The sequence below is a fragment of the Protopterus annectens genome, chromosome 3.part0 (genome assembly GCF_019279795.1).
Source record: "Protopterus annectens isolate FY-2018-M chromosome 3.part0, PAN1.0, whole genome shotgun sequence".
NCBI classification, from domain to species: domain Eukaryota; kingdom Metazoa; phylum Chordata; order Ceratodontiformes; family Protopteridae; genus Protopterus; species Protopterus annectens.
The window spans coordinates 1,619,989,593-1,620,006,122 of NC_056731.1; the positions used below are offsets into that span (position 1 = coordinate 1,619,989,593).

Here is a 16,530-nt window from a genome sequence, read left to right on the forward strand (position 1 = left end):
GTTAGCTTGTTTTTGTTGTCCGCTTGTATCAGGCAGTCGTCCAGGTATGGATATATTTGGATTCCCTGAAGCCTGCAGTGAGCGATTACTGATGCCAGGCATTTCGTGAACACTCTGGGCGCAGTAGATAAGCCAAAGGGCAATGCTGAGAATTGATAATGCTCTGATCCTGCAAGAAATCTGAGGTATCTTCTGCAATTTGGTCGTATGGGGATGTGCAGGTATGCCTCCTTGAGATCTAGAGTCACCAGCCAATACTCCTTGCCCAGCATGGGAAGAAGTTGCTGTAGGGTCAGCATTTTGAATTTTGGGACAATGATGAATGTGTTTATGAATGTGTTTAAAGCGGACAGGTCGAGAATAGGCCTCCAATTTTTCTCTTTTCTTGGTACCAGGAATAGTCTGGAGTAAAATCCCTTTCCTTGTTCCATAGATGGTACCCTTTCCACAGCTCTCATCTTTGCTAATTGAGCTATTTGTTTTAGAGCTTCTGTCTTTTGATTTGGTGGTAGGTTTGGCATTCCTCTTTTTCCTGGTAAAGTATGGAAATGAAACCTGTAGCCTTGGTCTATAGTTTGCAAAATCCACTTGTCTCGTGATATAGTGCCAGTTTTTTGAAAATAAGGCTAACTTTCCGCCTAAGGGTGCTGCTATTTGTTCCCTGGTAGGCGGTGTCAGAGCCAAGTCACTGTGATTGTCCTGTTGCAGTGGTAGTAGTTGTGTCTGTGCCTCGATGGTTGTTACCTTGCCACTGCCGTCCCCTGTAGGCACCTCCTCTGGATTGATTTCTGCCTCTTGAACGCCTATTCCTGCCTCTCTGAGTTTTAGAGGAGTCTGGAAAGGACCAATTTTTGGAAGGCCAGTTCCTGCTAAACCTTGGAGGCTGAACCTGTAAGAAATATTTCACTGTTTGTACAGATTTTGCCTTCTCTTCCATTTTCTTCAGTACCTGTTGAGCAGGAGAACCAAATAAACTGACCTTATCCATAGGAGCATCTAATAGTTTTGCTTTAACATGATCCGGCAAGACCTGTTCTTTCAACCATGCATGCCTTCTTATAACTGTGCCAGTCATGGCTGATCTAAAGGAAGCCTCCAGTGCATCATAGCCACATTTTAAAGAATGGTTACTAACCTGCTGAATGTTATGTACCATTTCAAGAACATATTTCTTATCTAAAGAATCATCAGAGGACAGTTTCTTAGTTAACTGATCAAGCATAAACTCCTGGTATTGGATCATATGAAAGTGACAGTTCAATGACCTAGCTGAGAGAGTAGCAGAGGTGTATACTTTTTTACCCCATCTCTCTAAGGACCTGGATTCCCTTTCAGAAGGGAGAGGGTTTTTAACTGAGGTCGAAGCTACTGCCTTAGGCCCCTGGGAGATAGTCTCGGGATCTGCAAAAGGAGCCTTGTATAAATGGTGATGAGTGTCCGGGACCCTGTAGAACCTATCGGTCTTAGCAGGGGCTGGAGGTAAAGTATCAGGAGCAGTGCAAGCATCATTAAATGCATCATCTACCACAGGAAGAACTGGAGGTATAGCTAAAGGCCTATGTTGTGGTAAATGCAAAAAGGTCCTAAACCTTTTCCTTGAATCTGAGAAATCTTGTCCCTGCCATTGGAATTGCTCTCTCATGGCATGTAAGGTTTCCCCAAAGGAAAATTCCTCTGGTGGAGAGGCAGAAGGAATCGATTCCTCAGCATCGGAGTCTTCATAAGTAGAAAAAGGAGCCTCTGGATGGTCTGTATTGTCTGTATCATCAGAAGAATCATCTGAGGACACTGGCTCAGGGGGCTCTGCTCTAGGTCTCTTTTCTGGAGGTTGAGAGGCCCTGTCTGGGTGAGATTGGGAGATTTAATTCTTATTAAAGAAATGAGATCCTCTGCCAGAGTAAGCATTTGGGAACTGGAACTGGGCCTGTGAGAGGGGGGCTTAACAGGCACAGACTTAGAAGTTTTGGCTGCTTTAGCCCTGGCAAAGGCCTTTATGGACATGGCTGCAGGCGGCCTAGCAGCACCACGTGCAGGGGTAGAAACATCCAAAGGGATGGTGTCCGATAATTCTTGTGAAACCACAGTAGCAGGTTGAACTTCAGAGGCCGAGTCAACCAGGTTAGAAGGGGCCTCGGTAGTAGTCATGGATTCGGCTGAAGATAGAACCGTTTGCTCGGTTTCGGCCGAAACCGAGACACTCGCGGTTTGCTTAACCGCGGTTTCGGCCGAAACCGTGGACCGCGAGTGCCGGTCCTTTTCTTTGCATTTCTTAACAACTTGTGAAGTCGGAGGATCCGACGGCATTATGTACGCAAAATCTGAGCCGAAAAACTGTTCAGCAAACTCCGACCAACGTCTAATCGTCCGTCGGTTGAAAGAAGCACAGGCTAAACAAGCTGCTACGTCGTGGTCTGGGCCTAAACAAGGTAAGCAGTAAAGAGTGGAAATCTTTGAGGTATTTGTTTCCCACAAGTTAAACAGTTATTCACTTTTTCTGACATCGGCTGAGGCAAGAAAGAGTCCCCAACGGGGTACTTAGCTTTTTAGAAGTCTTCGAAGTAGTATTCGGTAGTAGCAATCTCTGGATCTGACCGACCGGCACTTGCGAACAGCTTCTGCTTCGGGCGCCACGCGGCAAGAAAGACTGAGGAAGATGGCGTCGGCTGATGCCTTTATACCCGAAGAACTGCAGCTATGACGTCGGGTGAAGTGCAACACCAGCCGAGGCCAGACCCAGACTTTGGAATCCGGCCGATCGAAGGGCAGCCTGACGACAGGACAACCCATTTGTAATGACTGCAGATGCATTCTTGAAGGACATCTTCCCCAAAAGAAATATCCTCAGGAGGGGAGGCCGAAGGGATGGAATCCTCTGCATCCGCATCCGAGTCCTCATAGGTCTGAAAGGGGTCTTCCTGGCCCTCAGAGTGGATACAGTCCTCAGAGTCTTCATCTGTAGGGATAGGTTCAGAGGGATCAACCCGGGAGTAGTAATCTCTGGATCTGACCGACCGGCACTTGCGAACAGCTTCTGCTTCGGGCGCCACGCGGCAAGAAAGACTGAGGAAGATGGCGTCGGCTGATGCCTTTATACCCGAAGAACTGCAGCTATGACGTCGGGTGAAGTGCGACACCAGCCGAGGCCAGACCCAGACTTTGGAATCCGGCCGACCGAAGGGCTGCCTGACGACAGGACAACCCATTTGTAATGACTGCAGATGCATCCTTGAAGGACATCTTCCCCAAAAGAAATATCCTCAGAAGGGGAGGCCGAAGGGATGGAATCCTCTGCATCCGCATCAGAGTCCTCATAGGTCTGAAAGGGGTCTTCCTGGCCCTCAGAGTGGATACAGTCCTCAGAGTCTTCATCTGTAGGGATAGGTTCAGAGGGATCAACCCGGGGCCTCTTATCTGGAGGAGGCTGGGATGCTCTCTCAGGATGGGCCTGTGAACCTCTAATCATGGAGATTAAGTCTGCGGCCATAGACATGATTTGTGTCTCAGGAGTAGTTAGAGGCAAGGTTTTTGCTGTAAGGTGCTAAGTCTTGCTGGCTGCCTTAGCCCGAGTGTAGGCCTTAATAGACATGGCCATAGGAGGCCTGGCAGCTCCACGTGCAGGAGTGACTTTATCTACAGCAATGGTCTCAGTATCCGGAGGAAAATCTATAACTGGCGTCGGAGTGGTATCTGGTATCGGAGTCGTCGGTATTGCGGTGTCTTCGGTTCGGAGCGGTGGGATAACCGTCTCAGAGGGAACCGGAGCACTAGCGGTAGGTTTTGGCGTGGAGTCGGAGGTAGACGTGGGCCGAGGATGTCGGTCCCGGTCTTTTCGTTTCTTGGGCGTTAGCGATGTCGGAATCTCCGACTGCATTGTATACGCAAATTTTTCGCTGAAAAAGTCTTCAGCGAACGCCGCCCGGCGCCTGTGAGTGCGCTTGTTGAAGCGAGCACAGGCTACACAGGCCGAGACGTCGTGGTCTGGGCCAAGGCAAGGAAGACAGTAAGAGTGGAAATCCTTATGAGGTATTTGTTTACCACAAGACAGACAATTATTAACTTTTTCAGTAATTTTTGACATCGGATGAGGCAAGAAAAGGTCCCCAGCGGGGTACTTAGCTTTTTTGATGACTTCGGATTCGAAGAGTATAGGAGCTGACCGACCGGCACTTGCGAACCGCTTCTGCTTCGGGCACCGCGAGGCAAGAAAGATTGAAGAAAATGGCGTCGGCTGATGCTTATATACTCCAGCAGCACTGACGTTGGAGAGAATTGCGACATCAGCCGAAGTCGGACCCAGACTTTGGAATCCGGCCGACCGAGGGCTGCCTGAGGCAGGACAACCCACATGTTATGACTGCAGTTGCATTCTTGAAGGACATCTCTGTATTCCGCTGGTGGAAAACTTGGGTCTGGCTCCCAACATGTTACCCATGTGCCCCTCTCTGTAAGCCTGTTGATTCGGTGGAGGAGTATCCACATGGACTGAATTACCTGGTATCTGATTACCATCCGGCAGTGTGGTAAAAGTTTCACTGACACTGCTCTCATGTTCTAAAGAAGCTGTTTGCAAAGAAGCGAAATCAGCCATAGGAGGTTCACCATTATTGAGGTTTGGTGCTGCTAATGCTGTATCGCCTCTCACTTGTTGAACAGTATTGGATCTGGGCCAAACAAACACTTGCCCAAGGGAAAAGTCCCTGAAATCACGCTGCAGCTTACGATAATTTAAGAGTTGTAGTTTGTCACAATATTTAGAGGTAAAAATATACAGACGACGGATAGTACGCTGATTAAATAAAGCACAAAACTGACAGCAAGGTACGTCGTGGTCAAGGCCTAGGCAAGGCAGTACGAATGAAAATCTTTATGAGGTATTTGCTTTCCACAAGTAATGCAATTATTAAGTTTTACTGACATCGGTAAGGAGCAAGAAAAAGTTTCCCCAATGGGGTACTTAGCTTTAGTTGAAGACTTCAGTTCTGAAACTCGAAAACGTAAATTTCAGGAGTCGGCCGACCAGCACTTGCGAACTGCTTCTGCTTCAGGAAACGCATGGCAAGAAAGACTGATGTAATGGCGTCGGCTGCATGTTTTATACCCCTGATGACCTGACATCATGGAAGAAGGGACTACAACCGACGCAGGAACCAAGACTTTGTTAATCAGGCCGACAGAGCTACCTGCAAGCAGATAACCCAAATGTAATGACTGCAACAGTGAAAAACGAAGAACATTTACCCTGCCGAGCTTGTCCGCTATCACGTTGGACTTCCCCAGGATGTGCACTGCAACCAGAAAACACGGACTCAAGGGGTAAGATTTGGTTCTGCCCGGTTTGTTGATGTACTACACTACTGACATGTTGTCTGTCTGAATAGCTATATAGCCCAAAGGAAGAGAGTCTTGAAGTGCTTGCAACGCTAACACCACTGCTCTCATCTTCAGGACACTGATGTGCAAATGGTACTCGTGACGTTGCGAAATTCCTTGGACTGTCTGTCCCAGATAATGCCACCCCCCCCCCCCAATCTGGGAAGCATCCATGGTCACTGAGGCTATTGGATGAAGGGCTACAAAGGGTCTGCCTAGAGTGACTAGTGGAGAGGCGAGCCACCACTGTAGATCTTTCTTGCAAGCATCAGTGACTAAGATCATGTGTGACATTGGTAGATCCTGATATGATCACTGAGTGAAGAGGAGCCAATGCAAAATCCTCATATGGTAATGAGCTAATGGGACTAGAGTAATGGCAGCCGCCAACAAACCCAAGACCTTTAGGACTAACTGTGCCTGAACCTTTGACTTTGACAAGAGAAGAGAGACCTGACGACGAATGGCAAGTACCCTTTCTTGTGGGAGCTTGGCTATCATGTCTCTTGTATTTAGGTGGCGCCTATGAAAGTAATACACAGAGGGCAACAAGGCAGATTTTTAATAATTTACTGTGATTCCTAGACGTGCACAAGTATGAATCATGTGGTTCCTGGCCCTTAAGAGATTATGCTCAGTGGTGGCAGTGAGGAGCCAGTCATCTAGATAAAGAAATGCCTGGAATCCCAAATGTCTCAGGTGAGCCATCACTACTGCCATGAATTTGGTGAACACCCTTGGGGGCTGTGGTGAGACGAAAGGGCAGCGCTCTGAATTGGTAATGACTGGCTCCCACCCGGAAGCATAAATGTCTCCTGGACTGCCTGTCCATTTCTATATGGTAGTACTCATCCTGGAAATCAACAGAGCACATCCAATCGTCCTGACCCAAAAAAGGTAGAATGGACTGCAGCATCACCAAGTGAACTTGGTCTTTACTGACCTGTTTAACTTGCTGAGATCCAGAATAGGTCTCCAGCCCAGTCTTTTTCGGAACTAAAAAGAGCCTTGAGTAAGTTCCGGATTCTATCTGGTCTGTACGGACCTGCTGAATGGCTCTTTTTTGCAGCACACTTTTTACTTCTAAGGCTGCTTGATCCCAAAGATTGGGTGGAACATCTGAGATTGATGGTTTTTGACTTCTTGGGGGAGTTTGTGAGAAAGGAATTTTGTAACAACTGGATATTATGCACCATATCCACGCGTCTTCTGTTACATCTTGTCAGGCTCTTGGGTACAGTGATATTCTGCCCCCGACTGCCTCCAATGGTGGGCAGTAGGGCAATCCTTCAGGGATTCTGAAAAGGCCTGATAGAGGACATATCCTTGTAGCCCTGTTGCAGACCCCCCCCACCACCACGAGTTCATCTCCCGTTATTTCCCCCTCTGTCCCTGGGGGAATTATATAGAGTGTCCGGCGAAGCTCTCTGGGATTTACAGAACCACATTTTGCAACTCTTTGGGATAAGGCTGGGATGGATCGTAAAAACGGACTCCTATGGCAGAGAGTTTTGCAATCTCGTTCACTCCTAAGAGTATCTCGAACTTGCAGCCCTTACAAGGCCGAGCCATCAAAGGGAGCATTCATAAAGGAGGACTTGAAGTGCTCCGCAAATTGACAAAGGCACATCCAGGAGTGTCTGCTAAGAGCCACTCCTGTGCCTGCAGACCTACTCACTCCATCTGCTGCATAATCAGGTGCATGGAGGAGCTAACAATGGAGGTTAGGCTCCCTAGCTGGTTAGCCGACTTGGAAGCTGATCCCTCAGCTGAAGGATCCTGGAAGGTATCTCCCAACTCTTTAAAGAGATCTCTCTGAAGTCTTGTGAAATGTCTCAAATAGCTCAGCAACCAAAGAGTAAAGGCCGCTGAAGAGAAAACACGCTTCCCATATTTATCCATGTCTCTAGACTCCTTGTTTGGTGGATGGATAGAAGAGGAAGTCTCCGCGAGTTCCTTCTTGGTGGCTGCTGCCACCACGATAGCATCAACTGGCACTCCTTTAGAGAGAAAAGTCTTGTCCTCTGGTGCGGTCATGAACTCGTTGGGCATTCTCGGAACGGGCTCCATGGTCTCTGGAGCACTCCACCCCTTTTGACTCACTACAGACAAAAGTGGGTCGAAAGGCGGAGACACCAAGGAGGTGGAGGGTCGGGAGCCAAACGCGTCCAGGTACATGGAGTCATCCCTAGAAGGGGAAAGGGACTCACAGTTTCCCCTCTGCCTAAGGGTCTCCAGGATGTCTGAGAATGAGAAATCTTCAGATGGGGACCGTGGGGACCCTTCCGAGTTATGCAAGTCCGTGTCAAAAGTGACAGACTCCGGGGAGTCCACATGCTTCCTCTTACATTTCTTCTTCTTGGGAACCTCCTCTGAGGCATGCTCAGGAGAGGTTTCGGACGAAGAGAGGTTGCCCTGCAGGGCATCATGGGGCATCGGTTCCCTACTCTTCGACAGAGAGAAGGATCAGAGGCAGACACCGGTATCAATGGGGATGGAGCCAATGGAGCTGAGGGTGGGGCTGTCTCGTTGGACAGCACACTCATCACCTTGAAGGTGCCGTGGTCCGGAAAAGAGGGAGGTCCCGAGGAGGCTGGAGTCCTCCTCAACACTGAAGGCGACAGCTCCGAGGCAGATGTGGGAGCCGAACTCTCCTGCACCAAGGGTCCGAGGGGGAGAGTGGGTCGGACAAGTGCCCAATGCCACTTCGTCCTCAGAGCAGATGATAGGGTCTCAGTGCCCAGACCCCTTGACAGAGCTGACTATCAAGAAGGTCGGAGCGGATGTCAGAACAGACAAGGCAAGGGTTGTCTGAATCGATGGTTCCACCATTACTTCTTCCCATCCATGCACTCTGGCTCCAAACTGGACGCAGTCGGAGGAGGAATAGAGAGAGGGCCACTTCCTTCTGGGCTGGACCCGAGAACAATTGAGCAAATACCAGTGTCTTGAGGAGCCTCTTCGCCACTCTTTCTACATAATCATCCGATAAACTCCTGGATGATTGAGAGGAGTGGGCCAAGGACCGGTGACTACCTGCAACTGACTGAAAAGGGGAAACTGAAGCACAGATCTCACCGGGTCCAGCTAATGAGATCTCTATCTCTTGAGTCCGGGATGGCTCCGAAGCCACAGATGGAGCCGCTGGAGACGAGGACTCTTCGAAGCCAACAATCCACTCCGAAGGTTCACAACATTTTAATTTAGACTTTGTCGGCACCGAAGATGGAGCCGACAAAGATGCCAGTTAGTCATCTGATTTTTTTGAGGGCTGAGTATCCGATGCTACTTCAACCTGAGGTTTTAATGTTGTTGTTGGTCCGCTAATAACTGGCAGCAGATTTTCATGAACGCCGAGGTGCCAGCTTGACGTTCAACCTTCAACGAAGGCACGCCCGTTTACACATGTCTTTCGAATGCCCACCCAACCGCCCTACCAAAATAATTTTGTTGGGCTTCTCCTGCAAAACCCATGTGCTAAAGGCATAGCAAACAGAGCACGAATCCTGCAGGTGGACCACACCCTAAACAATGCACACAACTCGGGTGCCAGTTCCCAAAGGACATATTTTGGCAACAAGAGTCGCATTTCTTGAATCCTGACTGCTTAGGAATGTCTTTGGACATTATAAACACCGCAAAACAAAAAAACTAACAACTGGAAAAAGTTTTTTTTGAAGAAGAAGAAGAAGAAACAAGAGGGGCAGAAGAGGAGGGGGTGGCCTCTAAGTTAAACGGATACTGCTCCCAAAAGGAGCCTCTAACTATAACGGCTTCTCCCTAGGTAGCAAGGAGGGATAATAGGACAATAACGATTTTGATAGAAAAAAAATCACTACTTACCCTGACCCAGCAGAAGACAATCTCGATGCTGCAAGCGGCAAACAAGATCTGGGTGGCTATCACTAAGCATGCTGGGATAAGGGGGTTAAGCCTTGAGCCAGTAAGGACTCTTCGAGCTTTAGAAGTGGCCGAGTCGGAGCAGAGATCGGCTCCGAACCCAACCAGAAAGAAGGAAGGCGAGATGGACAACATAACATTCTTCTTTACATAGTTTTCCCCGTAACTTTTACTCTTTTACAACCAAGCATGTCTTCGAATAACTGAGGCTGTAACTGCAGCTCTACAAGAAGACTCTAATGAATCAAAACCACATTGCAGAGTATGCTTTCCAACTTGTTCAACTGCATGCAATAAATCCTGCATTTCTTTACAGTCAGGACCTTCTGTATTTGTAACCATTTTCTGCTTTAACAATGAACTCTCCTTAGCATGGAGAACATCGATATCTGTGCAGTAACAGAAACCTGGTTCAAGGCTCTCGAGAGCACCACAGCACTACCAGGTTATACCTCATACCATGCTTTTCAGTCCCAAAACTTGGACCGAACCACAAAAGGAGGGGGAGTATCAATATTCGTCAAAGATACCCACACCTCCAGGTTGGTGGCACAGCACGAAGCATCAGAGACTATCCATGTGCAACTAACAGTGGGTAAAACTGCCTTCCAGTTTATAGCCTGCTACAGACCACCCTCCCAAACCCAGGAACCCCACCCGGCCTTCCTGAGAACACTGGAAAATATGAAGGACTCTTCAAACACCATTATATTAGGTGACTTCAACTACCCAACCATAGACTGGGAGCATTACTCTAGCTCCAACACCCTAGCCCAAAGGTTCCTAGAATTTATAAATTCAAATGCTATGGAAAGTACAGTTTTGTACCTACCATAAATGTAGATGTTCGAAGATCCACATTGCTGCAGTCATAACTAGTGGGTAGTCCGCTGTCCTCGGTCGGCCCGAATACCAAAGTGTTAGGCTGGCGACGGTCATGGTCGCTTAGATCTGACGTCAGTACGCCGTGGTACTAAAGCGCATGACCGACGTCATGTCCTCAGTCTTTCTTGCCCCAGATGTCAGAAGGCCCTAAAAAGAAAGGCCATAGCCAAAACACAGAGAACATCCAACCACCCATGTACAAACAATATTTACAACCCAAAACACACAACCACCCCAAACCACAGTGGGGAAGGAGGGAGGGTATTGACTGCAGCAATGTGGATCTTCGAACATCTACATTTATGGTAGGTACAAAACTGTACTATGTTCTTCATCTCACATTGCTGCAGTCATAACTAGTGGGTAGAATCCCAAAGCAAAGGTAAAGGGAGGATGGCAAAATTATAAAGCATTGGGAACTGCTAACATGCCCTGTAAAACTGCAGTGGCAAACCCAGCCCTAGATTTGGAGTAAAGAGGGAGATGGTAATGTTTAGAAAAAGTGTGCACAGAACTCCAAGTAGCTGCCTCCAAAACATCTTTAGTAGCTACACCCCTTAAAAAAGCAGTTGAAGTGGCAGTAGCCCTAGTGGAATGAGGTCTGATTCCAGCCGGAATCTCCTTGCCATGATGAGAATAACAAAAAGCAATACAATGGCCAATCCACTTAGAAATAGTTTGTTTTGAAACAGGTTTCCCCTGGGAACCCAAAGCAAAAGAAACAAACAACTGTTGAGACTGTCTGAACCCTTTGGTTCTGCTCAAACAATAACGCAACTGCCTGTGAATATCCAAAGAGTGCAAAATCTTTTCCCCTTTATTTTGGGGATCAGCATAAAAAGTAGGCAAATGAATAGACTGGTTCAAGGCCACATTTGAGACCACTTTAGGCATGAAAGTAGGGTTAGTACGCAAAGAGACCCTGTCCTTATGAAAAATTAGGAAGGGTTCAACTGCCATTAGAGCCTGTAATTCAGATACCCTTCTAGCAGACGTAATGGCCAACAAAAAAGCTGTCTTCCAAGACAAAAACTTCAACTCAGCTGTAGCTGCAGGTTCAAAAGGAGATAAAGTGAGTTTCTCCAACACAAAATTGAGATCCCAGGAAGGAGTAGGAGCTCTACGTGGGGGTCTTATGTTCTTTGCCCCTCTAAGAAATTGCTTGAACAAAGGATGAGAGAATAAAGGTGGGACACAGTCATAGTGAGCAGAAATGGCTGCAGCATAAACTTTTACAGAGGAGAAAGACAAACCTTTGTCTAGTAATTCTGTAAGATACTGAAGTGAAACTCAAATTAGGCACTGAAACATCAAAGCACTTTGCTTTTCACCAAAGAAAAAATCTCCTCCATTTATCAGCATAAACCTTCCTTGTACTAGGCCGTCTGGCCTCCAAAATAACATTCAAAACTTGTTGAGGAAGCTGCGACCCTCCAGGGTCTAGAACCGAATATGCCAAGCTACCAGATGCAGGGACTGTATCTTGACATTGATGAAATGATTGCCTGCCTGGGTCAAAAGGTGTGGACTTGCTGGCAAAGGCCAAGGAGGCTCCCGTACTAAACTCCTCAGCAGAGGGTACCAGTGCTGACGTGGCCAATCTGGAGCTATAAGAATCATGGAGGGCTTGTCCTGTCTGACCTTCAAGAGCACCTTGGGAAGGAGAGGCAGAGGAGGAAAGGCATAGACGTGAAGATTGTTCCAATTGAATGAAAGAGCATCCACTTTCCAAGCTTTTGGATGAAACATCTTTGTGCAAAACTTTGGCAGCTGGAAATTCAGTGGAGAAGCGAACAGATCTATGTCTGGAGTCCCCCAAAACACTGTCAACTGTCGAAATACATGAGGATCCAATATCCACTCGTGGGGATCCACCATCTGTCTGCTCAAAACATCCGCTAAGGAGTTCTGTGCTCCTGGCAGAAACCTTGCCTGAAGAGTGAGGTGCAAACTGAGAGCAGTCTCCCACAAAATCATAGCTTGCCTGCAAAGTGGGTACGAATGGGTTCCCCCTTGCTTGTTGATATACCACATGCCAGTTGTGTTGTCTGTTTGAATCAACACTTGTCCTGGGTGAAGTAGATCCTTGAAGGCCATCAATGCAAATTGGACTGCTAACATCTCCTTCATGTTGATATGCAAATGCTGAAGTCTGGCAGGCCACGTGTCTTGAACCCATTTTCCATTGAGGTGTGCCCCGCAAGCCTTGTCCGAGGCATCTGTCGTTAAGATCTGACTCGCCTCTGGTCGGGTCACAGAGAGTCCCTTGTTTAGGTGACATTCCTGAGCCCACCACAAAAATTCCTTCTGAATGCAAGGTATTATCTGAATGACAGTGTCCAAATCGTGGCAGTGCTGAGTCCATACACTTTTGAGATACCATTGTAACTTCCTCATATGCAGTTTGGCATTGGGAAGCACCAGAATACAAGATGCCATGAACCCCAAGGCTTGAAGGACTGTCCTTGCAGTCAGCCTGGACAGGAGAGACAATTGTTGGAAGTAAAGGATAAGATTTCTTTGCTTGTCCTGGGTCAAAAACGCCATCTGAGAGGCTGTATTCAGTCTCACACCCAGAAAGCACATGTCCTGAGAGGGTACTAGACTGGACTTTATTTCGTTCACAGAATACCCTAGGCACCTTAGCACTGCCATAACATACTGAAGATGGTGAAGTAGCTTGCCTTTGTCTTGAGCCAGAATCAGGCAATCGTCCAAATAAGGATAAATTTGTATTCCTCTTAACCGTAAGAAGGCTATCACCGGAGCCAGAACCTTTGTAAACACCCTGGGCGCAGTAGATAAGCCAAAGGGCAATGCAAAGAACTGATAATGTGAAGTCCCAGCCCGAAAACGCAGGAATCTCCTGCAGCTTGGCCTGATAGGAATATGAAGATAAGCCTCCCTGAGATCCAGAGTTACCATCCAGTGATCTTTGCCTAGCATAGGTAGAAGTTGTTGCAAAGTCAACATTTTGAATTTTGGAATGTCCAGGTATGTGTTGAGAATAGACAAATCCAGAATCGGCCTCCAAGTGTCCCCCTTTTTTGGTACAAGAAACAGGCGAGAATAAAATCCTAGGCCCACCTCTAATGGAGGCACCTGCTGGATAGCTCCCATTTGAAGAAGTAAAGAAATCTGTTTGTGGGCCTCTGCCTTTTGCTGAGAAGGAACGTCCGGCATGCCTTTGAAAGGGGGCAATGTGTGGAAGTAAAACTTGTAGCCTCGGTTTATAATGTCCAACACCCATTTGTCCTGGGTGACTAAAAGCCAATTTTTTCTGAAAAGTGCTAACTTTCCCCCTAGAGGAGCTGCCAGACAAGAAGGATCGGGCAGCTGAAGATGCAGGTCATTGGGTCTGCTTACGAAAGGACTGGCCCCTGCCCTCACCAGCAGACTGCGCAGGGGAACTCCACGTCCTAGGCCTAAAATAACCCTGTGCATGAGCTCTGCCCCTACCACGTCTAGATCTGCCCCTAGACTGTAAATCAGAAGAAGGGTAAGCCCATCCCTTAGTAGGCCAATTTCTGCTAAACTTAGGGGGCTGCACTTGTAAGAAATCTTCAACAGTCTGCATAGACTTAGCTTTGTCCTCCATTTTCTTCAAGACTGACTCCACAGGAGAACCAAACAAAACTTCAGACTGAAGGGGAGCATCCAGAATTCGAGCTTTAACATGCTCTGACAAGTTCTGATCCTTAAGCCAAGCGTGCCTACGAATAACTGATCCAGTGGCAGCCACCCTAGAAGAGGCCTGCAAAGCATCAAAACCACACTGCAAGGAATGCTTACCCACCTGATCAGAGGCATGAACCAAATCCTGTAATTCTTTACACTCTATGCCCTCTGCTAAAGCATCCACCTTAGATTTCAATTGACTAAGAAGAAAATTCTGGTATTTTAACATATGAAACTGGCAATTTAAGGCCCTCATTGCAAGCGTAGAAGAGGTATACACCTTTTTACCCCACCTGTCCAGAGCTCTAGAGTCCTTATCCACAGGAACTGGGTTCTTTACAACAGAAGCCCTGACACCCTTAGGTCCCTGGCTAATAGTTTCAGGGTCCGCCCTAGGGCTCTTATACAAATATTTATGAGCCTCAGGCACCCTGTAATACCTGTCTGGCTTAACTGGGGCAGGAGGCAAAGAGTCTGGATTAAGTGAAGCCTCAGAGAAAACATCCTGTACAACATCTAAGACCGGGGGTATAGCCAAGGGCCTATGCTGAGGTAAAAACAAGAATTCCCTAAGCCTCTTTCGGGAGTCTAAAAAATCCTGACCTTCCCATTTAAAATGCTCCCTCATAGAATGCAGGGTTTCTGAAAAAGAAAAATCCTCTGGAGGGGAAGCAGAGGGACTAGAATCCTCTGCGTCAGAATCAGAATAAGGGGGAAATTCCTGAATGTCTTCAGCCGAAGACTCTGAATAATCTGAGGAATGCTCCAAACCTTCCACCTCTGGCTCCACCCTAGGCCTCTTATCTGGAGGGGGCATAGAACCTCTAATTAAGGTAATTAAATCTTCTGCCATTTTAAGCATGTGCTTTTTAGGAACAGAACCTGCAGAACTAGGACTGACACCAGAGGAAGATAAACCAGGCCTGGCCTTAGAAGGTACCTTAGAAACAGAGGGAGAAGGCCTAACCATCTTATGCAAAGAAGGGAGCACAGCCACCTGAGAGGCCCCCTCAGCCTGACCTGACTCCTGAGAGGCCACATCTTGCAAAACCAAAGGTTCTTCCTGAGACTCAACAGAAACCTCGGCCGGATCCACAGACTCCACCGTGGTCTCTAAGGAACCGGCGTCCGGAACGGACGACTCATCCTGCCTGGGTTTCAAAGATTTCTCCTTGCGCTTCTTCTCGGTAGCGGGCGTCGGAGGATCCGACGGCATATTATAATTACACCGCTTACCGAAGACAAGCCTAGCACAATCTAACCTACGCTTAATAGTGCGCTTATTAAATTTAGCACAAAAGCGACACCAGACTACGTCGTGCTCAGGCCCCAAACAAGGAATACAAAGAGAGTGGTAATCCCTATGAGGTATCGGTTTCCCACAAGAAATACAATTATTCACTTTTTCTGACATCCGGAATTAACTGAGGCAAGAAAAGACAAAATATTCCCCAACGGGGTACTTAGCCCAACTTGGTCTTCGGTCTGAAACTCAGAATACGAAAATTTCAGGATGCCGAACGGCACTTGCAAACGCTGCTTCTGCTTCGGACCATGCGGCAAGAAAGACTGAGGATATGACGTCGGTCATGCGTTTTAGTACCACGGCGTACTGACGTCAGACCTAAGCGACCATGACCGACGCCAGCCTAACACTTTGGTATTCGGGCCGACCGAGGACAGCGGACTACACACTAGTTATGACTGCAGCAATGTGAGATGAAGAACATCAACTTGTTACCACTCCCACAAGAGGGGAAAATATACTGGACCTGATCATCACCAACATGAGGACTCTATGCTCCAGACCAGAAGTGTATCCCTCACTGGTAAGATCAGACCATAAACTAATCGCACTGGATATTCACATCCCGACCCCACCCCATGCCCAGAAAACCACAGTGAAAAACTTCTCTAAAGCAAATTTCACACTCCTCAAAACCGAGGTGGAATCCTTCAAAGCCCCAGGGCCTGTGGATAATACGGCCCAGACCACAAAATCCTTTATAAACGCATTCTATGAACACCTTCAGGAATGCATGGATCACACAATCCCAAATAAAACCAAGACCCTATCCTCCAAAGGCAGACGTCCTGTCTGGTAGACCCCAGCCATAAACAAGCTATACAATAGGAGGAGGAAGCTACTACATATGACAGAGCAAAATCCCAAAAAGGGAAGTCATCTCTGATCAGTATTAGCAAAAAACTACGGGCACTCAAAATCGTTTAAGGCCAGCTTCGAGAGAAAAATTGCACTGGACACTAAGGATAATCACAAGGCTTTCTTTAGTTATGTTAGGAACCTGGGTGGGAATTCCCAGATATGCTCAGAATTAGTCCAAAATGACAAAAAATACACCGAACCCACAGACATTGCCAACATCCTAGCTGACAGGTTCAGCGCAAACTTCTCCCCCCCCCCCACCAAAAGGGCTAATATCTTTCCCAGCAGAGTGCTGTCCCCCCTGACATCTCAGATGCTCAGGTAAGAGCTGCCCTCTCCAAAGCAAGAAACACAACATCAATGGGGCCAGACGGTGTCCCGGGCTGCGTCCTACATGAACTCCAAGAAGAGCTAAACCCAAAATTAAAACTACTGTTCAATCTCAGCCTTACTACAGGATATGTACCCAAAGAGGGGCGTACAGCAACAGTGGTCCCTCTCCACAAAGGTGGTGCCTCAACGGATGCTGG

The 16,530-nt window shown here is 47.6% G+C and overlaps 1 protein-coding gene across 1 annotated transcript in view; it reads right to left on the bottom strand.

Moving 5' to 3' along the window:
* Positions 1-16,530, bottom strand: part of UBR5 (ubiquitin protein ligase E3 component n-recognin 5) — a 3,965,620-nt gene that overhangs the window by 3,678,047 nt on the left and 271,043 nt on the right. The window contains exon 4 of the mRNA XM_044065648.1: positions 1,044-1,055. Within this exon, the coding sequence (XP_043921583.1) occupies positions 1,044-1,055 (12 nt within the window). The remainder of the gene's footprint in view (positions 1-1,043; positions 1,056-16,530) is intronic.